General features: G+C 41.3%; 1 protein-coding gene across 1 annotated transcript in view; it reads left to right on the top strand.

The window, feature by feature from the left end:
- The window catches only part of LOC139452121 (tetraspanin-33-like), a 35,422-nt gene that overhangs the window by 5,489 nt on the left and 7,393 nt on the right, over positions 1-22,540 (top strand). Inside the window, exons 2-6 of the mRNA XM_071233446.1 lie at positions 9,594-9,794; positions 12,394-12,567; positions 17,940-18,077; positions 20,357-20,404; positions 20,587-20,703. Coding sequence (XP_071089547.1) covers positions 9,594-9,794; positions 12,394-12,567; positions 17,940-18,077; positions 20,357-20,404; positions 20,587-20,703 — 678 coding nt within the window. The remainder of the gene's footprint in view (positions 1-9,593; positions 9,795-12,393; positions 12,568-17,939; positions 18,078-20,356; positions 20,405-20,586; positions 20,704-22,540) is intronic.

Here is a 22,540-nt window from a genome sequence, read left to right as displayed (position 1 = left end):
GTGTGCTGTGGTGTAAGCATCTGTTACTATGACATGAGCCTGCTACAGAAGTTTGGAGTACTGAGTTCATGATGACCTGTTATTACCAGTTGCCCTCACAAGGAAGACATGCTCGAGCCTAATTTCCTGGGTGTGGATATTTGAAGGAGAGCTAGGTGTTGGGTACAAAGCTTTCAACCCATGAAGCATTGCTGTGAATGTCTTTTAAAATGTCATTTCAATGAACAGTGTGTCATGTTTCTTGGAGCTTAACAGTGTATTATTCACTATGGGGTACAAAGATTGTTATATTAACATGTGATTCAGTCTCATAAAAATGATTAACATTTTAATATGTCCTAATAATAGGCAAGACTAAATAAGTAGACAGTACATATAAGAGGGCCAGACTTTTAAAATGTTTATGGGGACAACTTGTTCTTATTGTTTATGAAATGTAGGAATTATGATTTAAGCTAACCATCCTTAAATCCTAATCATGCTAAAAGGCAAGTTTATATTGTGCAAGACTATGATATATCTGTGCAACCAAGAGGCTGATATTCAGCCTCAAATGTTAACAATGGTTAAGATTCCCAAATTGGACGAAATAATTTCCTAGTTTAAGTTATTATAATTATTGCTTAGCAGAGTCAACTTGTGTTTCACTGATACCTGGACGAGTCAAGTGGAAGACGATGTTATGCCTTTTTTATAACATTGCAATGATTGCAGTGGTTTGTACACCTGAATTCATGATTATGATGGATATAAACCCTAAGAAAATCTCAATTTTGAACCCAAATTGGGCCTGCCTGGAACTACTACAGCGATCAGCATTTAAAAAGAATGGCTCCTAAAGGGGTTTTGTTCTAGCTGTAACATGTAATGCCAATTTCTGGTGTCCCCACAGTGATATTGCTGGAATATTGCTAAAGTTGGTGTAAGACTACACTCACTCAAACTCTGACCATGGTAATGTGTATCAAATAACAGAGTTCTAGATAATTAACATTTGAACAAGCATTGTTTATTAAAATTTCCAGTGAGCACCACTGATTTTATTGACATTATGGTAACCTGTTGACTTACCACTCTTTAAGGTCAAGATGAATAATTGTTGTTGCTCTTAGCATGCTCAGAAGAAACATGTTTTGGATTTTCTTCGGTGAAACTCAAAGGGGGCTTATTGTACTCCCAGAGCAAACCCAATTGACCCAAGAGCTTTTGTTTTATTTTCACCATATACTGCATAATGCCGACATGTCTGTAGGCCTGTGTTTGGTTGTGTATACAAAATTTAATGTGACAAGGAAAGGAACAGTTTGTTCATGGAAATACCTGTTGTTTTGCTGATTTTCTGAAAAACAATACTACAAACACCAGCAGCAAATGCAAGCACAGCAACTCCAATGTCTGCTGGAAGCTGGAACAAAAAAAGTGTCCTGACTCAATTGTTCAAATGCCAGAAGGCAGGCCCCCTAGCTTAAGATTTACCTGTCGTTAGCTAAGTTAATATTTGAAAACACATGCCAAGATGACATTTTACCGTGTTTACTGGCCTGAGAAATATCGGCCTGTGTTTGAAGTTGAACCATGCATGGTGATGGAAAGGTAACCCTGAAGGGTTTGGTAATACAACTTGCTGTGTACAAGCAGTGCGAGTCATGGTCAGTGTTGGAAATATAAAAATTGCAAGGCTGCCATCAGGACTCACCGACATTAGAAGCTGTTGGCCCTGACAATACTCATCAGGCCCTCATTAAAGAAACTGCAGCTTATTGTGACAAATAAATCAAATGTGAATATACTGCAGGCCATAAAGACACATACAAGTTTGAAACTATGGGCCCCACAACAAGATCTACCTGCCACAAGTCTATCATGTCTATGGGCAAGTGCTTATTTTAAACAGTCGTCATGGTTCATTATGTAATAGAGATTCCGACACCAATCTACAAACCATCAGTCCTTAGAAGCCTGTTTGAGAAGTACTGCCTGCTGGGCATCAGTTACAGTAACATTTTCATTCATGTTTTTGTTGACCTTTGTGTCTCATCTTCAAAATTATTGTGACCACCTCCATGGTCTAGTGGTAGAGTGTCCCTGGAGAGTGGGAGGACGGGGGTTTGATTCCCTGCTGCATCATGCCGAGAGGCGTTAAAAGATGGTACATGTTGTAGTGTTACCCTGCCTGGCACTGTGCATTGAGGGGGCCAAAACAAGGACTGGGCTGCTTGGAGTCTGAGTGGGGTATTCATGTTAAACTGTGGCATGGTAGCTCAGAGGGCGAGCACTATAAATCAGTATTTGTCGGGACTAGTACAAGCCCATTTCACCTCACTACCTCACATCAAAATTATTGTAGAAACTGCCACACATTGGATATACCATATTCATCGTATTAAATGCTCCTTGCCAATAAGAATGATAAGCACCCTAACTAACTTCTCGACCAGTCTTCACATCATCCATTTAAACACACTGTCCAGTAGTCCTGCACCATAACCGTGGAATATATTTATTTTATGAAAAAATAATAATCTAGAAATGCATACAAAAGCAAGTCTAGCCAGCTTGAGCTAGCTCTATTCCGCATTCTGAAATCAGCATAGCATGATAGGGAATTTGTTTTTATTTTAAGAGTCAAGAAGGAAATTGTGTAATATACGATTTCAGAGACTAAATGTTAGTCTAATAGGGAATTTGTTTTTATTTTAAGAGTCAAGAAGGATATTGTGTAGTATAAGATTTCAGAGACTAAATGTTAGTCTGGATGTGAAATCTCCGCGGAAATGCAGAAAATCGCGTTTTTAAAACACTAGTCCTTGGAAAAAATCATCTTCCTCATAAAAATATAATCAAAGATTTTTAAAAAAAACACTCCGAAAAATATGATCGAAAACCGGACAACCATCGTGGATTGTCCTGCTTTCAATCAGAGCTTTCAGCAGCATAGGTTTTCGGACATGATACGTTTTCTATCACGAATACTTGCACTATAACGTGGGGTGTGGCGTCACACAGAAATTGTAAATACACAGTCAGATGATGGCTTGTTTTTAAGATAAAGTTGTCTTTTAGCCTGTAAGTGAATGAGATGATTTACAGTTGTTCATGTGATTAGTGAAAAAACTATGAATGTTTCTTCAGCGTCCAAAAAACTCATAACGTGGGGATATATGTTGTATTAATGTCTTATGTTTGCAATGGAGTGTTGTTTTTTTCAACAAAAGGTAAGTAAGTACAAGGTAAGTTTTTTTCAACATATGGGGAAAGGGTCAGACATCATGGACATTGCACGCTTGTGACAGTTGTCCTTGTGTCTGGGGGATGGGGGTTGAAGTTTATGGCAGTATTGCTCCCAGACCTGGCGGGTAGCAAGGTGCGCGAAAGCTATGCCCAATTTTTTAAAAGTACTGATTTAACTTTTGAAATTTTACTGCATCTGCCATCTTGTTTATTTGACTTATTGACTTTTGGCATTGACTTACTACATTTCTTGGTGTGAATGTTGTCCAAACTGCACGAAATTGCTTAGAATGCAATCAAATGTTTAAAAAATTTCGGGGGGGGGGGGGGTGGGGAGGGGGGCATGCCCCCAGACCCCCTAGACTTTTCCTCTTTTTTTGGGGAAAACCTGCTCACATCCCTAATATTAGATATGTTTTATGTGGGAAGGGGGCAACTATTGAGTTTTTGGCTTACTTCCCCAAACCAGAACATAACCACTGACATGTTGACCATGTTAGGGAACATGCTAACAAATCTGTTTTGAGGGCCGCAGTTTACTACTGCTATTACAATATCATGAATATATGGTGAAAGCTGTATCTCGGTTTTTGTATGGACATGTATGGTGGTTTGGTTTCCATGTGTTTGCTGCAGTTAAAGGTCTGCAGTTAATAGTGAAAGTCATGTGGGAAATCGCACCTACTTTGGCATGGTTCTGGGTTATCATATGAGGAAATCACACACAACAATATTGATATGAATAGTGCTTACCCAAATTGGAATAAAAAATGATAAAAGTTGTTAACTCAATTGACAGCAAGTATGGTTTGAGCATGTTGAGAGCTTTTAGTTTCATCATTGTTTGACTTAGAACAACTTACTATGCCGAGTATGTACGAGGGGTGTTCATTAAAGATTTCCCCTGACCCACTTCCGATGGACCTAGTGGAATGAAACTTGGCATAGGTATTAGTCTTTCTCCACATAGGAACCACCAAGAGTTACACACTTCTCCCATCGTTTTATGCAACTATGGATACCTCGCTTGTAAAAGCCCTCATTTTGCGTCTCAAACCAGGACTTGACTTCAGAAATCAGTGTTTCATCATCTGTGAAATTTTTTCCCTTCAAAAATGACATCATGGTTGGAAAGAGGTGGAAGTCGGATGGTGCAAGGTCAGGAGAGTAAGGAGGATGTGGAAGGATTTCATAGCCACAGGACCGCGCTTCTGTCTGGGCAACATGAGAGTTGTGTACTGGAGCATTGTCTTGCAGGAGACGGACACCCTTGGTCAGCTTGCCACGCCTCTTAAGCTTGATAGCGTCCCGCAATTTCCGCAGCAGTGAAGCATAATAAGCTCCTGTAATTGTGGTACCCTTTGCCAAGAAATCCATCATCACTACTGCGTGCTGGTCCCAAAACACCATGAGCATGACCTTGCCTGCAGAGGGTTGGACACATGCCTTCTTTGGGGGGTGGTGACTCCACATGCTTCCACATGCTGCAAATTCAGACATAACCCATAGATACATGTATCATTACACATGTGAAATTTCAACCAAATATGATAACCCTAAGTGGTTTAGGGGAAATCTTTAATGAACACCCCTCGTATATATTATTTCTATCATTGTATTCTGATGGTCTAAGACAGGACTCTGAATTGACATAGCTATGTGTTTTTCAACATGTTAAGTTGCCATGCCAGTGTTCACGGTATTTCTAAATGTTTTACCTGTGTTACACTTTGCTTGCAACACTAAACAAACCCCAGGCAGGAGTAGCCTGTGTGGCATATCTCCGTTATACATGCAGTACCTATACCCTGGAGAAATGACTATTGACATGTTTTACTCATGCTTATATTGTCATTGTATATCTATCTTTATCAACATATAAATGTACAAGGGTTTACATAACCCCATGCCTGGTTACTTACGTTTGTTCATGGGAGAACACCTGTCAGAAATGTTGACTTTGTTTTGTCACCGAGAGAAAGTTGGTTGTGAGGAGAGTTGGCAGATGTTGTTTTAGCACTCCCTCTCATCACAGCCGCCAGCTGTCCCCGTTTGCCCTCCACAATGCTAGAAACACTGTCTCATCACACGTGTCATAGCCTACGCCCCAAAATAATTCTTCTGAAGGCAGGGTCTCCACAGTTCAAAATTCCGGGCTCATTAACATTGTATATTTTGTGTGTTTTTTAAACGATTCCGTTTTTGCCACATTGATTTGGAAATTTTGCCAAAAGAAAATCCACACAAGACTTGTGGAAAATCCACACACAACACTAGTATTCCCACAACAGGCTTAATAATCATGTTAGTGTATTTGTCTATGTCTGTTAGAAAGTTTATTGAACATTTAACTGTGTATCAATGAATATAGATCTGCCTAATCACTCAAGGTTGGTTTTACCTAAACCATTGTAACATGGGCAGCCATGCAACAACGCCTTATGTGCAATTCAGTTGGAGGTATCATATTGTTGATTTCTGAACTTTAAGCATTGTTAAGAACAGGTTTAATATGTGACAGGTGGTGTGTAGTTGATGAGTGTCTTAAAATAGATGACTTTCCCTGTTCTTTTCCTCTTTCCTGCATTACAGCAGTACACATTTAATTATGTTTTTCAGGTGTAATATCTATTTAATTTATGCTTTTGTGTTTAGCATGCAGTAAACATACAGCTTATTCGGTGCTTGTATTTGATTCTGTAAACATTGCCATTTGCCATGTGTGGTTTATGAGCTTAAACCTTTCATCGTCTGTTCATTGACTGTACTACTGAGAAAAATGTCAGTGGCTTATATTGATTATAGATGGTTATTCACAGCAAGTGATCCATTCTGTCCTATTGATTAAATGACACGCTTTATGACATCAGCTGGTAATCAATGACTAACATGTTGTTATGGATGCTCCATGAGAACACTTGAGTTAACAGGTTACCACACAGGGGCATATGATGCAGAGACTTAAGCACAGATAACACCCATACACCCATCCTGTCAGGGGCATACAGCATTAGTTGGAGTGGGTATTAATCCTGTTAAGAAAGGCAAAAAGGGGTTATCATGTTTATGAATCACATGAAAAAAACTGGGCAAACTTTCAAAGTTACTACTTCTCCATCAGCCTTGAGGGAATGACATTCACCAAATTTGATGATGGATCAAAGTAAACCCCCTTGTTTGAGAGAATGGCACACCCTGATCATGTAAATCAAGTGTTAATTCCAAAGGTCACACCAGAACAATTCTAGGAGTCTCCTGTGGCACACTTGAAAAAATACATTACTATCCCAGAAGTAATTAAAGATCCCCCAATATCATGAAGATTGAAAATGTGACAACATCAGTCTGCAGACATACCATTTGTCTTCAAACATTTCAAAGTTTCTTATTATTTTCAATTATTGGAATGTTGTCTTTTGTTACCATGGTTATGTCTGTGATGATTTGAAACTTTATACACAAGGTTTTCTTATCATGCTTACCATGCTATGTTATAGGATGGTTTTGCCATACTGTGTTTCCTCTTATGAGCACCCTGGCTTTATTCTTTGAACAAGCTTCCAAACCTGGTGGGTAATGGAGGCCTGACAGTAATTAGAGACCCAGTGTATACTATTTCAACTGCAGTGTTGCATACATGGCATAAGCTACCATCGCTAATAAATTGACATACAGTAAAATATATGCTCTTGATACAGAATCTATATCGAGAGAGTGAATGTGAACATAGTAATGTGAAATTGCATCCAAAACATGCAAACAACAGTACCAACTCTGTTATGAGTAGTTCTATATCCAACTGCTGATCTAATATGCTGATACGAAGAATGTCACATCAAATATGCATGAATTAACATCAACTAATTTAGATATGAATTTGTGCGCCCCTCTGGTATTACAGCTGCATCTCTCTGGTACCTGGCTCGGGTCACCTTGTGTGACTGACATGTGACATCTGTCTGGTACCTGGCTAGAGTCGCCTTGGGTGACTGACATGTGACACCTGTCTGGTACCTGGCTATGGTCGCCTTGTTTGACTGACATTTGACATCTGTCTTGCACCTGGCTATGGTCGCCTTGTTTGACTGACATGTGACACCTGTCTGGTACCTGGCTATGGTCGCCCTGTTTGACTGACATGTGACACCTGTCTGGTACCTGGCTAGGGTCACCTTGTTTGACTGACATGTGACACCTGTCTGTTACCTGGCTAGGGTCACCTTGTTTGACTGACATGTGACATCTGTCTGGTACCTGGCTCGGGTCACCTTGTGTGACTGACATGTGACACCTGTCTGTTACCTGGCTAGGGTCACCTTGTTTGACTGACATGTGACATCTCTCTGGTACCTGGCTTGGGTCACCTTGTGTGACTGACATGTGACATCTGTCTGGTACCTGGCTAGAGTCGCCTTGGGTGACTGACATGTGGCATCTCTCTGGTACCTGGCTCGGGTCTTCTATCCAGCTGATGAGATGCATTTCTAGACTAGTACGTTTCAGACTGCCTCTGTAGTCAGGTGTTCAGTTCCTGGACATGCCACCACAAAAGAATATTCCTTCACCATTAAGTTGCATTCTCTTGGCAGAAGTCAAGTAGCAGAGCAAACTTGATTCTTTTGAACACCATTCTCCAAACTATTTTGAGGCTACATAAATCTTCCTAGATCAGCACAGTAGACGATGCTTCTGTGGAATTGAATTTTGCTTACTGTACTACCTGAAGTTTGAGGTTAACATCACATGATTTATACTGTTTGCTTTTACCTGCCGCTGGTGATGATTGCTCTTCCATTGTCTAAGCTCATTACCTTCTTGTGTAAAGTGCACACTATTTTCCTTCAAAATACAGCCATGTGGAGGGGTGCTCACAGTACATGCATACAATAAGTTTCAACTTTTTCCAATGCAAATTCATTATAGTGAGCATGTAACACTGGAAACAGCAAGTCAACTGATGAATAAAGAAGTATGCAACTTAGTCCTGTTATCCCACATCTGGTTAAAATGAAGTGTTCATTGTATATCTGGACCTGTATATGTGTGAACTGATTTGTTGATTACATGTTGACCAGATGGGATTCTTTTCATACCAGATTTATCATGATATATCAATCACTGTCTATTGTGAACACGCAGATTGAATATTTATGTTTGTACCATATGTATTTAAACTATTGTAAATAACCTTATCAATTCAACTTGTGCTGGATGATAATAGAACAATGATTCATGTCAACTTCTTGGTATTATTGTAAGTGGTAACAGAATAATTTGGCAATCTAAGAAACACATATTACAGCACTAGAATTCAGTAGGAAGAGTGGGAGTTGTCTGTGACATATAACACATAAACTACAGCTCATCAGGATCCTTAGACACTGTCTTTTACACCCAATGGAATCTGTTTTGGTGGATAATCGACACTGGTTTTTCTCTGGTGTTGGCATTTTATATATTGTAATAAACATTAAACATAAAAACATATGTTTAGAATTGGTTAAAAAACACTTAATACTTGTGAAACAGGAAGACAAGTGTTGCAATAAGTGAGCCAATGTTGCAATGCTGCTGATTGGTGTGTGTCTTTGTTTTGTCTGTAATTGGCACCAGTTGAGGTTCAATAAGCTGTATGCATGGTGATAAATATGATACTGGGATATTGACAAGTGCATTGTTTGATTCACCTCTGATGGTGGCACTGATTCAGTGATTCAGATGGACCAGCTCAGTACCCATGTAACAAAATATTGATTTACCTCGTTGTATGGAAGTCAGTACTCCCATGAATGTTATGTGATGATTAGATGATGTATAGACACTGCTCCACTTTTGATAGGGATATTTGAATCTTTCCATCATACACAAAACTGATTCCCATATGTCAAGTGTATATCTAGATATATCTGACCTTTGAAGGTCTGTTTAAGAATAGGTCTTCAGCAACCCATGCTTGTTGTAAGAGGCGACTATCAGGGTTGGGTGGTTCAGACTCGCTGACTTGGTTGATGCATGACATCGTATCCCAATTGTGTGGATCGATGCTCATGTCAATCACTGGATTGTCTGGTCCAGACACGATTACTTAGACTGCCATCATGTAGCTGGAATATTGCTGAGTACGACGTTAAACAACCATGATACATACCTGATATCTGATTATCGTGAACAAAGTTGAGTAGTATATAATAAACATGATAAAACAGTCTGAAATTGAAATAGTTCATTGTAACTCTACGTTATTATCATCATTATATCTGTGTTTATTTCTAGCATGTTTAACTGTACATCATATGACTGACCTGTCGTGTGGTAAACTGTTATTTTGAAGTCCTGTGATGTTTGTGTTTCTCTGTTTTCAGCTGATTGGCTGTCTGCTGGTTGCTGTAGGGATATATGCCTTTATTGAGAAGAACCGCTTTTCCCACGTAGATATCCAGAATGTGTATGATGTCATCTTTGACCTGTCAATCATCTTCATCGTGGTGGGCGTTATCATCTTCTTCCTTGGCTTCTCAGGATGTGTGGGTGCTCTCAGGGAAAACACATGCCTTCTCAAATTTGTAAGTAACCAGTCATTACTGTTTTAATAGCAGAATGTATGTAAGGTGTGACCATTGATGATAAGTTACACAGGATGGTAATACTTACCGTATGTACATCTATACAGTGTATTAACACAATGAAATAAGTAGACATGGTGATTGAGAAGTGTGATATTTCAAATTTGAATCTATAGGTTTGTTTCTTTGAATAACACATATGAGACATGTGAGGGCTCATGTTTGTTTCTAATTTAGATACCAAAATACTAATGTTATTCTCTTCTCACATGGGAATTGTGGGTAGGAGTATGGGTCCCCAATAAGCTATGCTGGTCGTAAGACGCTACAAAATGGATCAGGTAGTCAATCACTGGATTGTCTGGCCAAACTTGTATATTGACAGACAACCACCATATAACATGTATAATTGGAATATTGCTAACAATAGACACAACAAACAATCAAAACATTTCAAGTTTTATTAGTGTAAAAACATGTGAATGATAACAAAATTTGATATGCAAATTGAAACTGTTACAGATTCTCTAGTATTTCCTGGTTGGCCATAAATTACATTCACAGTGCCCCTTAGTCTAATTTGTTTCTGCCACACAGCAACTCTTCTTTGATCTCTGAAGTTCAAAAACAAAAGTTTCAGGATTGTGAGTTGAAGCGCTTGGACTTTTTGAAAAACTGTTTGTGGATGCACTAGTCTTATCTATCTGTAGGTAAATTTAGATGTCTCTCTGCACAAATGTTTCATTTACCACTCAATACTGCAACAATCTAATACAGTCTATTCACTTGATCAGCTGTTGGTACACCATATAAAAAGTACCATACAGAATACATGTTTGTGTCTTGTTGAAAAATATATGTAAGCCTGATACTAAACATGCTTCGAGAAATGCACATCCCAAAGTATGGACCTGAGATTTTCCATTGACAACTGACACACTGTGTTTGTGCAGGGGTGGAAATTTGCCATTTCCCGACTCCCGGGGCAAGTAGAAATACGAGGTCGGGCAACAAAATCACTTGCGTTAACTTGTCCGGAGGCAAGTAATATTGGAAACTACCATCACTGTCTACATGTCTAACTACTGGTAAAATGGTACAATAAATTAGCTGAGAGAAATTTTGTAATCGCGCTTTCGCGAGAAACTGACACTATTAAAGAACACACGAGAATTAGAGTTAAGTCCTTTTTCTATTTTCGTTTTGATATTCAATCGGAACAGTATGAAACAACTTTCTACACTCGGTTTGAAAGCTTTTCTCTCATTGCGGCCTAGAGGGATCTGATAATTGATACATGATCAATACTGCCTAGAGGGGTCTCGTGATTGAAACACGTTCTGGCCTGTGACTGTCTCCAATGTAAACAGTTACGACCCGGTTATGGCAGCGCACAAGCAGGCGTCGATTAAAAGTTTTTTCGGTGGGGAAAGTGAAAATACATATGAAAATGCAGATAAAGAATCTTGTAAAAGAAAACGACCAAATGAGGACATGTGTTCTAAGAACAAGATGTATGATGCCGAAAAACGGGACAGAAAATTCATTCAGAGTTGGTGCGATGAGTTTCCATGGTTAGTGCATGGCGAAAAACAAAATGTCATGAAGTGCAGAATTTGTTGTCAGTATCCACATGATCCAACTGTAACATCCAGAAATAAGAATCATGTTTTTGTTGACGGTTGTACACAATTTCAAAAAAACATTATTTGACAAGTCATGAGTTTTCCGATGTTCATTTAGAATTTACCCGAGTCCTTATGTAGATATAATAGTGCTGGTGTAGTGTAATTTTGTTCAATCGTAAATAAACACATGTTTATGATTTGAAGTTTTATTTTGAAATTATTTGGGCAAGTGAAAATGAAATCAGGGCAAGTGAAAATTGTCTTTAAACTTGTCCGATGGCAAGTGAAGTTTTTTTTAAAATTTCCACCCCTGTTGTGGACTCAGGTCTGTGGTGGGTTCCACTGTCTGCCTGGCAGTAGTGGGCTCTAGTAGGTCAGTATCCGGGAGTGAGAACGGACAGTTACCCTGTCTGGATCAGCTTCATTCGTGCCCGACATCAGTGATTGTTCCTAATCAGGGCATGGTGCATTCACTCAAACAACTGACATATCTGTTGCCATGTTCACTTTTATGGGTTCCTTCAAAACAACTGTTACATTAAAAGCATGCCTGTTCTTATAACATGCACAGAATAACTCGTTTATAGCCAGATTGTCTCGCAATATGAACAGTCATTGTTCCTGTTCAATTCCAAATCCATGTATGGCATGTTTCTATATTCTTTATTCAAGTTATTCTGTCACTGTGTCTTTTGTTGTGCAACATAAATAACTTTTATTTGATATCAATGAGATCAGAAGTCGCAACATGAGATGTCTTTTAAAATGTTGTATATATATGTGTATAATTTGTATAACATGTATGAACAAGATGACCTTTGATAAATGTCCCAAATGTAAACAAAATCAATTTGACTTAGCAGTCTGCCATGCTTGTTAAGGAAGCATTGAGAATAATTGATTAAATATTTGGTCTTCAATATTCCAATAAACGTGTAAACACAAGTGTTAATGTCCTGTCTGTGTTTCAGTTCTACATCATTATCATCATCATCTTCCTGCTAGAAGTGGCTGGGGCTGTCCTGGCATTTGTGTTCCGAGACAAGGCCAAAGATTTCGTCATCAATGTTCTTCAGGAAAACCTCATCACTCGATATGAGGACGACCCAGATGCACAGAATTTCATTGATTTTGTACAGGAAAATGTAAGTGATTTTTTGTGTCACAAACAACAAGTCGTTGCAATACTGAGTTTGTATTAGAGGTTGATGGTTGTATTGTTGTATCAGCAGGTGCAGCAAGTGACATCACATACAGGAAACAGGTTTATGCTGTCCTGTGTATGTATACATTACTCCTTAATGCATTCACTGCTTACCTTACGACAACTAGAAGGTGCTGCGAAGGTCCTGGGTGAAGAAATAAAGTTGTTGTTCTAAAGTCCAAATCAGTGGCCTTCCGTCACTGTCCTGTAACCTTGATGACACCTAAGGTCATCTTCACATCACTGCTTGTCGCAGCACAGCAACGATGTGTCCCAGCGGAGCTCTCCTTTTGGATTAATTTTAGACCTTCAGTTTTCGTCTACAATCCTAAAATTTATCTGCGATGGGTGATGTATTCTTTTCATATTACTTTCACCATGTTGTGTAGTTTTATGTGAATTAATTAGGTGTGAAAAGACTCTTGTCTTTTTTCTCGCCACATATTTGTTGTTTGCCGCCATTTTGAATTGTGTTACAATCGTTTGCCTGCCAAGGTAGTCATATTGTTTACAATTCTCACTTCTCAGCTACGTATGTATAACATATTCTTATGTTCTTAAATACTACTAGCTTTGGCATAACAGTGAGTTGCGTATACTCATATTATTGTATACATTTTCAACTCATTAAAAATATGGTTGCCAATAGATTGATATCAAATCTACGGCTATCTTCCAGTCCCGCTTCATGAACAATTCTTTTATTGCGTACCTATGTTTGTGCGATTGCATTAATTGTCGTGGTAAAATCTTACCAAGATTATCATCCACGTCAGTTGGCTTACACATATATGTGTTTGCCAAAATCTAAAAGTAAATAGTTTTTTGTTTGTTTTTTTGGTTTACATTGAGTTGCGTATATGTACTATTGTATACTCTTGCAACTCGTAGTTTTGCTGATAGATTATTGTTCAATTCTATGGCATTCTTCCTAGTGGTGTAATGATACGGCGATACAGTATTGTATCCCGATGCACAGCCCATGATACGATGCATCGATTTGGAAAGCATGTATCGCCATACATGTGATATTTTCATAACACAGTTTTACTTACATATTTTCTTGAGTATAGTGCACACTTTTCTTCCCAAAACAGCTGTGTAGAAGGGGTGCGCATTAAACACTAATTAATGAGTTTTGATGTTTGATGCAAATCATTCATGTAATTATACTGTCTGGCTATAAAAAGAGTTCTTTGTATATCTGGACTTATGTTTGTAACTTATTTCATTAATTTTATTCAAAATTCCTTTTAATATTGTTTTAATTAATTTCGGCGAAATCGTGTGTGAAGCGATCAGAAGATCGCACAACTCACCGTTATTAACAGCAACCACGGTCAGATTACTGCTATTGACGCCTTGATACGAACTTTAGTTGACAGAGAATGGATACATATATCATAAATGCCATACTTTGATTCGTTAAAAGTCATATTTGTTTTTGTTTGACGATTCTATGTCAACACGTAATTCTTGTGATCACGTGCACGGGAGCCTTGAAGGTAACTGGTCAGACTGGTTCCATGTGAAAAATAATACCCGGCAATAGTGATCAGCTGCTTCGCTTAGGGTTATTATTATTCTAGATATGTTTAGTAAAAGCTACATCTAAATTAACAAGATATTGGAATATATTATTCCTGATAAAAAAATAGTTTCAGATACATTTTTTGCCGATCCTTGCATTAAAATCCTGTAAAGTTATATCATTGGGTGTGTCTTGACCGAATCACCGGTAGATTCCAAGAAAACGTGTGTACAGCTGATTGCTGTGTCCGGCTAAGTTTACGAGAAAATACACAAGGTAATCTTATTCCCTGGATGTAAAACAATGCCTAGCTGAACAAAAAATACAATTCAAACGGTAAATCAACATGTCTGGTGATTTTTTATCTCAAATTTCGAATTTGTACTGACGAAGTTTCTCATCACCCGTTCGTTTGCCGGACTTCGCTGAAGGGGTACGGTGTAATTTTTTTCTGCGCATAATATTCAAATTTCTTTTTTTTCAAAATGTTGAACCTGCTAGAGGCGGGTGCGCATTATACATGGGTGCGCACTATACTCAAGAAAACACGGTACTTTTAAACATGAAATACGTTTAACAGTTTCAAAGCAGTAAAACATACTGTATTGCTGACAATTTGCTATAACAGTAAATAAACACCTTATATCTTCTTCAACTGTACTTGTCACATCTTTTAGAGAGCAGAAATACATCAACTTGGCTTAGCTTGTACCAGTAAACGCTGTATCGTGATACGTATCGTATCGCGACTCCCATATCGCGATATGTATCGTATCGTGACCCTCCCGTATCGTTACACCTCTACTACCTGGTAGTCATGAAGGACCCAGACAAGATGAGAATGATCCCCAATCTCTCTGTGTTCAACGATTGTTTGATTCTTGATCAGTTTCGACTATCCATCCCAACCGTAGACGCTTCAGGTCCAGTTCATTGGGGTTCACTACCAATGGTAGTATTTCCCATTTGACATGTCAGTGACACTTATGGCTGTTTACAGGAGTAATGAAGCCAATAACTGTATCTACACTTGACGAACACTTGGTTCGAGTCGTAGATGGAGGACGATCAACTGTATCGTCAACACATGTCAATAACTGGGATAGATAATCAACGAGGCGAAGTCAGGAGTATTCTCCTTTCTATTGACTTCAGTTCATAGGAGGCCTGTTCAAGACAGACCAGGATATCCTATCTGTACCGAGGGACAGATGGCACAAGTTTCTACTTCTGTTGTCATCTACTCTACACCAACCACACACACTTCGCCAATGGCAAGTGTTGCAAGGGTTAATCACCTCGGCACAGGACTTAACTAGCATAGGCCGCTTACAACTGCGACCAATTCAATTTTTTCCTGAACCCTTACATCAGGAGTCAGGATCCACTCAAAGCCATCACTCTACCGACTAAGCTAGGGCCTTACCGAAATTCGTGGCGTTGAATGTCTTCGGAGTCTCTTTATTCAGGTTTTCCCCGAATATACACCTGTTTGTGGACAGATAAGCTCAGGGCTATGGCCCTGTGCTCAGTGGAAGTGGCACATAAACAACTTGGGAGTTGGAAGCTTTAATTCTGGCTATATCACATTGGCAGAATCAACTACAGTTAGCCCAACTCGCAACATCCACAGACAACAGCACTGCAGTGTGGTGCCTGTGCAATCGGGGAACAACACATTCCCACTCTCTACTTCTACAGACATTCAGATTTTTTCCATCTAGTGGATCGGCTGTGACTAAAGTTCATAGTTCAGCTCTACCCGGATGTAGAAACATACTGGCCGATACTTTATCACGTCCAGACAGGCTGGCTCCCACAGAGTGGAAATTTCTCACAGAAGCATTCCAGTTACTGCTTCAGGAATTCAGGCAACCAAACGTTGACTTGTTTATTACTTGCCTAGACCACCAACTCATGACGTATATCTCCCCGTTGCCTGATCCGCAGACTTGGGCGGCGGATGAGTTCAGTATCACTTGGGAAGGGCAAAAAACATACACTTTTCTGCCACCACTTTTACTTCCCAAGGTGATACAGGGTATCAAGGAGACAAGGTATCTCGATCTCCCCTTTGGTCGCACCCTAGCCGATGACGATTCACTACCCCTCCCACAGTGGTCCAACCTACTCATGCAGCCTCACAGCAAATTGCCTCACCCAACGTCTGCACGCATGGTTCGTCTTTAAAAGGCCTTTAAGTGCGAAGAGTTATTTCGACACGGGCAGCAAAGCTATAGCTTTAGTTCATCGTTACTCTCCCAGAGACTATATGATGACAAGTGGGGATCATTTGAGTCTTTTTACAGGAAAAAAAATTCCTAGAGGAATACCTCCTACTTTTGCGTACCCAAAGACACTTGGAAGGTAGCACCATTACTACGTAATTGGCTGCAATTATCTTCATGATCTTAGTGTTGTCCGTTCCGGAAAATCACAATGTGATTAAGGTCACAGAACTACAGGCCCTATTAAGCTCATTCAGGCTTGAGGATCAGAAGGCCAAATTCCGGCCACCTGATTGGGACTTGAACATGGTACATCCTCATTTACAAGCTCCTTCCCAGCGCGTGACACCTTCACACATGGTGAAGTTCTGGGCTTGAGGATCAGAAGGCCAAGTTCCCGGCCACCTGATTTGGACTTGAACGTGGTACATCCTCGTGGTACATCGCTCCTTCCCAGAGCGTGACACCTTTGTTAAACTCTCAGGAAAGTATAGAGAGCTGTGAGGAGCTTGCCTCATTTCATGACCTCACCAAGGAAACAATAGTTTCTCTTGGCATTAGCAACGGCGGTACGGGTGAGTGAACTACATGTGATCGACTCAACCTGGATCCGTTTTGAGCATGGGACGCACGGAGCGGGACATCTCGGGTTATGCTGGGATTTTTTTGCCAAAATCTACTACCAGGCCAACCCGACCGTTCCTTCACCATCCCACCGATATCGACTATTGTGGGAATCGCACATGGTGAAGTTCTTCTGGGCTCGGTGCGAGCAGTTCGAGTTTTCATTCAATGCTCCAAGACTAGGCGTGGTTCGAGGAAGCGGTCATTGATACCCGTATTTACTTCATCCACAACCGAAGTTAGTCGCATAGTCGCAAACACCATGTCTCTATGGTTACGCGCAGTAATCCTTCAGGCCTACGAGATCGCCAAATGGAACTCGCCGAGAGCGAATAACCCTCGTATTGTGCAGGGTGTGAATTAGTGAGGTTTCTGTATTCTGAAGGTTTACCCACCTCCAAACCGTCCGATACAGATGCAGTTAGGAGTAATGCAGGATAAGTAAAATATTTATTAAAATCTAAATATTTTTTACATTTGTATACTTATCCTGCATTACTACGTTTAAGGCCCACCCGTCGCAAGACTTGCCTCCCCACTGTGGCTTCAGAAACCTCAAAAGTATGTTTTTCTAAGAGCTTGTGCGACTTGCAGTGATGTGAAGATGACCTTATGTGTCATCAAGGTCACAGGACAGCGATGGGAAGCCACTGATTGGGACTTTAGAACAACAACTTTATTTCTTCACCCAGTACCTTCGCAGCGCTGTCCTTCTAGTTGTCGTAAGGTAAGCAGTGAATGCATTAAGGAGTAATGCAGGATAAATATACAAATGTAAAAAATATTTAGATTTTACTAATTTCTTTCTTAAATAGATATTTAATCTCTCATAACAGATTAACTATAGTAATATGAAAGAATCGGTCCTTAACTCCTTTTGTTTAATGTAGAAACTTTCTCTAAACTGATTATTTTGCTTGTGACTGTAAGGTACGATGTTGTGGTGTGACCAAGGATGGATACAAGGACTGGAACACCAACCCTTACTACAACTGTACACAACTTAACAAGAGTAGACTGCGATGTTTCGTACCCCACTCCTGCTGCATCAACCAGAACTCCATCTCGGTGAGTCCTCTCCTACCCATACTCCTCATCTTCCCCTACTCCTCCTCCCCTTACTCCAACTCCTCCTACCCTTACTCCAACTCCTCCTACCCTTACTCCTCCACCTACCCCACCTCCTCCTCTTACTCCTCCTCTTACTCCTCCACCTACCCATGCTCCTCACACCCTTACTCCTCCACCTACCCTTACACCTACCCCACCTCCTCTTCCACTTACACCTCCCCTTACATCTCCTCCCCTTACTCCTCCACCCCTTATAACCCCTACACTTACACTTCCTCCACTTACTGGGGGCACGGGTGGCCCAGTCGTCTAAGGCGCCGCGATTCGCTGTGCAGAGTTGCATTCCTTTGGCACGGCAGAAACCTATGATTGTGGGTTTGAATCCCGGTTCGCCCCAATTATGTTTCTAGGGTTGTCAGCACCATACCCGTGCTCGTGTGTTTCACCAAAGTGGTAAACGTCTGAGACCTGCATCACTTCAGGCTTTCCTCCCACATTAAGCTGACACGCCGCGATATAACTGGAATACTCTTAAAAGCAGCGTTAAACCCAACTCACTCACTCACTCAATCCTCCCCTTACACCTCTTCCCCTTACTCCTCCCCTTATACCTCCTCCCCATACTCCTCCTCCCCTCACACCTCTTCCTCCTCCTCCTCTTACACCTCCTCCCCTTACTCCTCCTCCCCTTACACCTCCTCCCCTTACGCCTCCTTCCCTTACGCCTCCTCCCCTTACGCCTCCTCCCCTTACTTCTCCCCTTATGCCTCCTCCCCTTACTCCTCCTCCCCTTGCATCTCCTCCCCTTACTCCTCCTCCCCTTGCACCTCCTCCCCTCATACCTCTTCCCCTTACTCCTCCTCCCCTTACTCCTCCTCCCCTTACTCCTTCTCCCCTTCCCCTCCTCCTCCCCTTACTCCTCCTCCCCTTCTACCTCCTCCCCCCTACCAATATACCTCCTCCCCTTCCTCCCCTTCCTCCCCCCCTTATACTGCCTCCACTTACTCCTCCTCCCCTTACACTTCCTCCCCTTACTTCTCCTCCCCTAATACCCCCTCCCCGTACTGCTCCTCCCCTTACACCCTCCTCCCCTTACTCCTCCTCCCCTTACACCTCCTTCCCTTACACCTCCTTCCCTTACTCCTCCTTCCCTTACTCCTCCTCCCCTTACTCCTCCCTTTACACCTCTTCCCCTTACTCCCCCTACCCTTACACCTACTCCTCTTACACCTCCCCTTATACCTCCTTCCCTTACGGATCCTCCCTATACTCCTCCTTCCCTTACTCCTCCTCCCTTTACACCTCTTCCCTTTACACCTCTTCCCTTTACACCTCCTCCCCTTTCTCCTCCTCCCCTTACTCCTCCCCTTACACCTCCTCCCCTTACACCTCCTCCCTTTGTCCTCCTCCCCTTATACCTCCTCCCCCATACCCCTCCTCCCCTTACACCTCCTACTCCATTCCTCACTCCTCTTACTCCTCCTACCTTTACTTCTCATACACCTGTATCCCTTATTCCTCCTACTCCTCCATCCCTTACTCCCCTTACTCCTCCATCCCTTACTCCTACCCATACTCCTCATCTTCCCCCTACTCCACCACCTCCTCCTACCCTTACTCCTCCTCCTATCCATACTCCTCCTCCTCCTACCCTCACTAATCCTACTCCCACCTTTACTTCTACTCTTCCTACCCTTACTCCTCCTACTCCTACCCTTACTCTTCCTACTCCTACCCTTACTCGTCCTACTCCTACCCTTACTCTTTCTACCCTTATCGTCCTACTCCTACCCTTACTCTTTCTACCCTTATCGTCCTACTCCTACCCTTACTCTTTCTACCCTTATCGTCCTACTCCTACCCTTACTCCTCCTCCTCTTACTCCTACCCATCGTAAGTCCCCTTCTTCCCCAGTGTGGTGGCCTAACTTTGGTTGCTGGTGATCTATAACCCGTTTTTATATTGTGTTGTTGAATTGAAACTTATTCTTTTATATACTCTGAAACTAGTTTTAACAAAAAAATATGTGATACTCTAGTTATTGTACTGTCCTTTGACGACAGGTATTTTCTTTGTATGCAAATGTTTGACTCATCACGATATGGCTGTAATATTGCCGATGTGACGTTAAATTTTAATTCAGTCACTCACTCTTACTCCTACCCTTACTCCTACTCATCCTACTCACTACACTAAAAGTTAATTATGAATGAAAATTGTGTTACAAATTATGGTATATTTCATACTGATGTCTATTTTATTGAATCATTTCACAGGATGGGGTGCCAAATATACTATGTGGAGCTGATGCCTTAAGTGAATCCGTAAGTATGCAAAGAAGTAGCAAAGATGTCTTCAGATTCTCCACTACACCAGTTCCCCTGCTATTATCTTTGGTCATGAGAATAATGGAATGATATTCAGTGATGTTTCTACTTGATTTTTTTCTCTGTGGCTGTTTGGTTTTATTCTCATCATGCTCATTATGCCTGGTACCTGTTTATAGGCGACGAAGGCGGGTCAGTCTGTGTACACCATGGGCTGTGTGGATGCCATGATCAAGGTGGCCGAGGACAACCTGCCTCTCTTGGGAGGCATAATCATAGCTGTCACAGTGCCACAGGTACATGCTCCACATTGTCAAACCAACACATCCAGTGTCACAGGAACATGCTCCACATTGTCAAACCAACACATCCAGTGTCACAGGAACATGCTCCACATTGTCAAACCAACACATCCAGTGTCACAGGTACATGCTCCACATTGTAAAACCAACACATCCAGTGTCACAGGTACGTGCTCCACATTGTCAAACCAACACATTCAGTGTCACTGGAACATGCTCCACATTGTCAAATCAACACATCCAGCGTCAGAGGTACATGCTCCACATTGTCAAACCAACACATCCAGTGTCACAGGTACATGCTCCACATTGTCAAACCAACATATCCAGTGTCACAGGAACATGCTCCACATTGTCAAACCAACACATCCAGTGTCACAGGTACGTGCTCCACATTGTCAAACCAACACATTCAGTGTCACTGGAACATGCTCCACATTGTCAAATCAACACATCCAGTGTCACAGGTACATGCTCCACATTGTCAAACCAACACATCCAGTGTCACAGGAACATGCTCCACATTGTCAAACCAACACATCCAGTGTCACAGGTACATGCTCCACATTGTCAAACCAACATATCCAGTGTCACAGGAACATGCTCCACATTGTCAAACCAACACATCCAGTGCCACAGGAACATGCTCCACATTGTCAAACCAACACATCCAGTGTCACAGGTACATGCTCCACATTGTCAAACCAACACATTCAGTGTCACAGGTACATGCTCCACATTGTCAAACCAACACATCCAGTGTCACAGGTACATGCTCCACATTGTCAAACCAACACGTTCAGTGTCACAGGAACATGCTCCACATTGTCAAACCAACACGTTCTCTGCCACAGGAACATGCTCCACATTGTCAGACCAACACATCCAGTGTCACAGAAACATGCTCCACATTGTCAAACCAACACATCCAGTGCCACAGGAACATGCTCCACATTGTCAAACCAACACATCCAGTGTCACAGGTACATGCTCCACATTGTCAAACTAACACATTCAGTGTTACAGGTACATGCTCCACATTGTCAAACCAACACATCCAGTGTCACAGGTACATGCTCCACATTGTCAAACCAACACATCCAGTGTCACAGAAACATGCTCCACATTGTCAAATCAACACGTTCAGTGTCACAGGAACATGCTCCACATTGTCAAACCAACACATCCAGTGCCACAGGAACATGCTCCACATTGTCAAACCAACACATCCAGTGTCACAGGTACATGCTCCACATTGTCAAACTAACACATTCAGTGTCACAGGTACATGCTCCACATTGTCAAACCAACATGTTCAGTGTCACAGGAACATGCTCCACATTGTCAAATCAACATGTTCAGTGTCACAGGAACATGCTCCACATTGTCAAATCAACACATCCAGTGTCACAGGAACATGCTCCACATTGTCAAACCAACACATTCAGTGTCACAGGAACATGCTCCACATTGTCAAACCAACACATTCAGTGTCACAGGAACATGCTCCACATTGTCAAACCAACACGTTCTCTGCCACAGGAACATGCTCCACATTGTCAAACCAACACATCCAGTGTCACAGGTACATGCTCCACATTGTCAAACCAACACATCCAGTGTCACAGGAACATGCTCCACATTGTCAAACCAACACATCCAGTGTCACAGGTACGTGCTCCACATTGTCAAACCAACACATCCAGTGTCACAGGTACATGCTCCACATTGTCAAATCAACACATCCAGTGTCACAGGAACATGCTCCACATTGTCAAACCAACACATCCAGTGTCACAGAAACATGCTCCACATTGTCAAACCAACACAT

This window comes from Haliotis cracherodii, unplaced genomic scaffold (genome assembly GCF_022045235.1).
Source record: "Haliotis cracherodii isolate W230 unplaced genomic scaffold, xgHalCrac1.p SCAF_9, whole genome shotgun sequence".
In the NCBI taxonomy this organism is placed as follows: domain Eukaryota; kingdom Metazoa; phylum Mollusca; class Gastropoda; order Lepetellida; family Haliotidae; genus Haliotis; species Haliotis cracherodii.
Note: the sequence above shows the minus strand (reverse complement) of the source record. Positions and strands in the feature narration are given on the sequence as shown.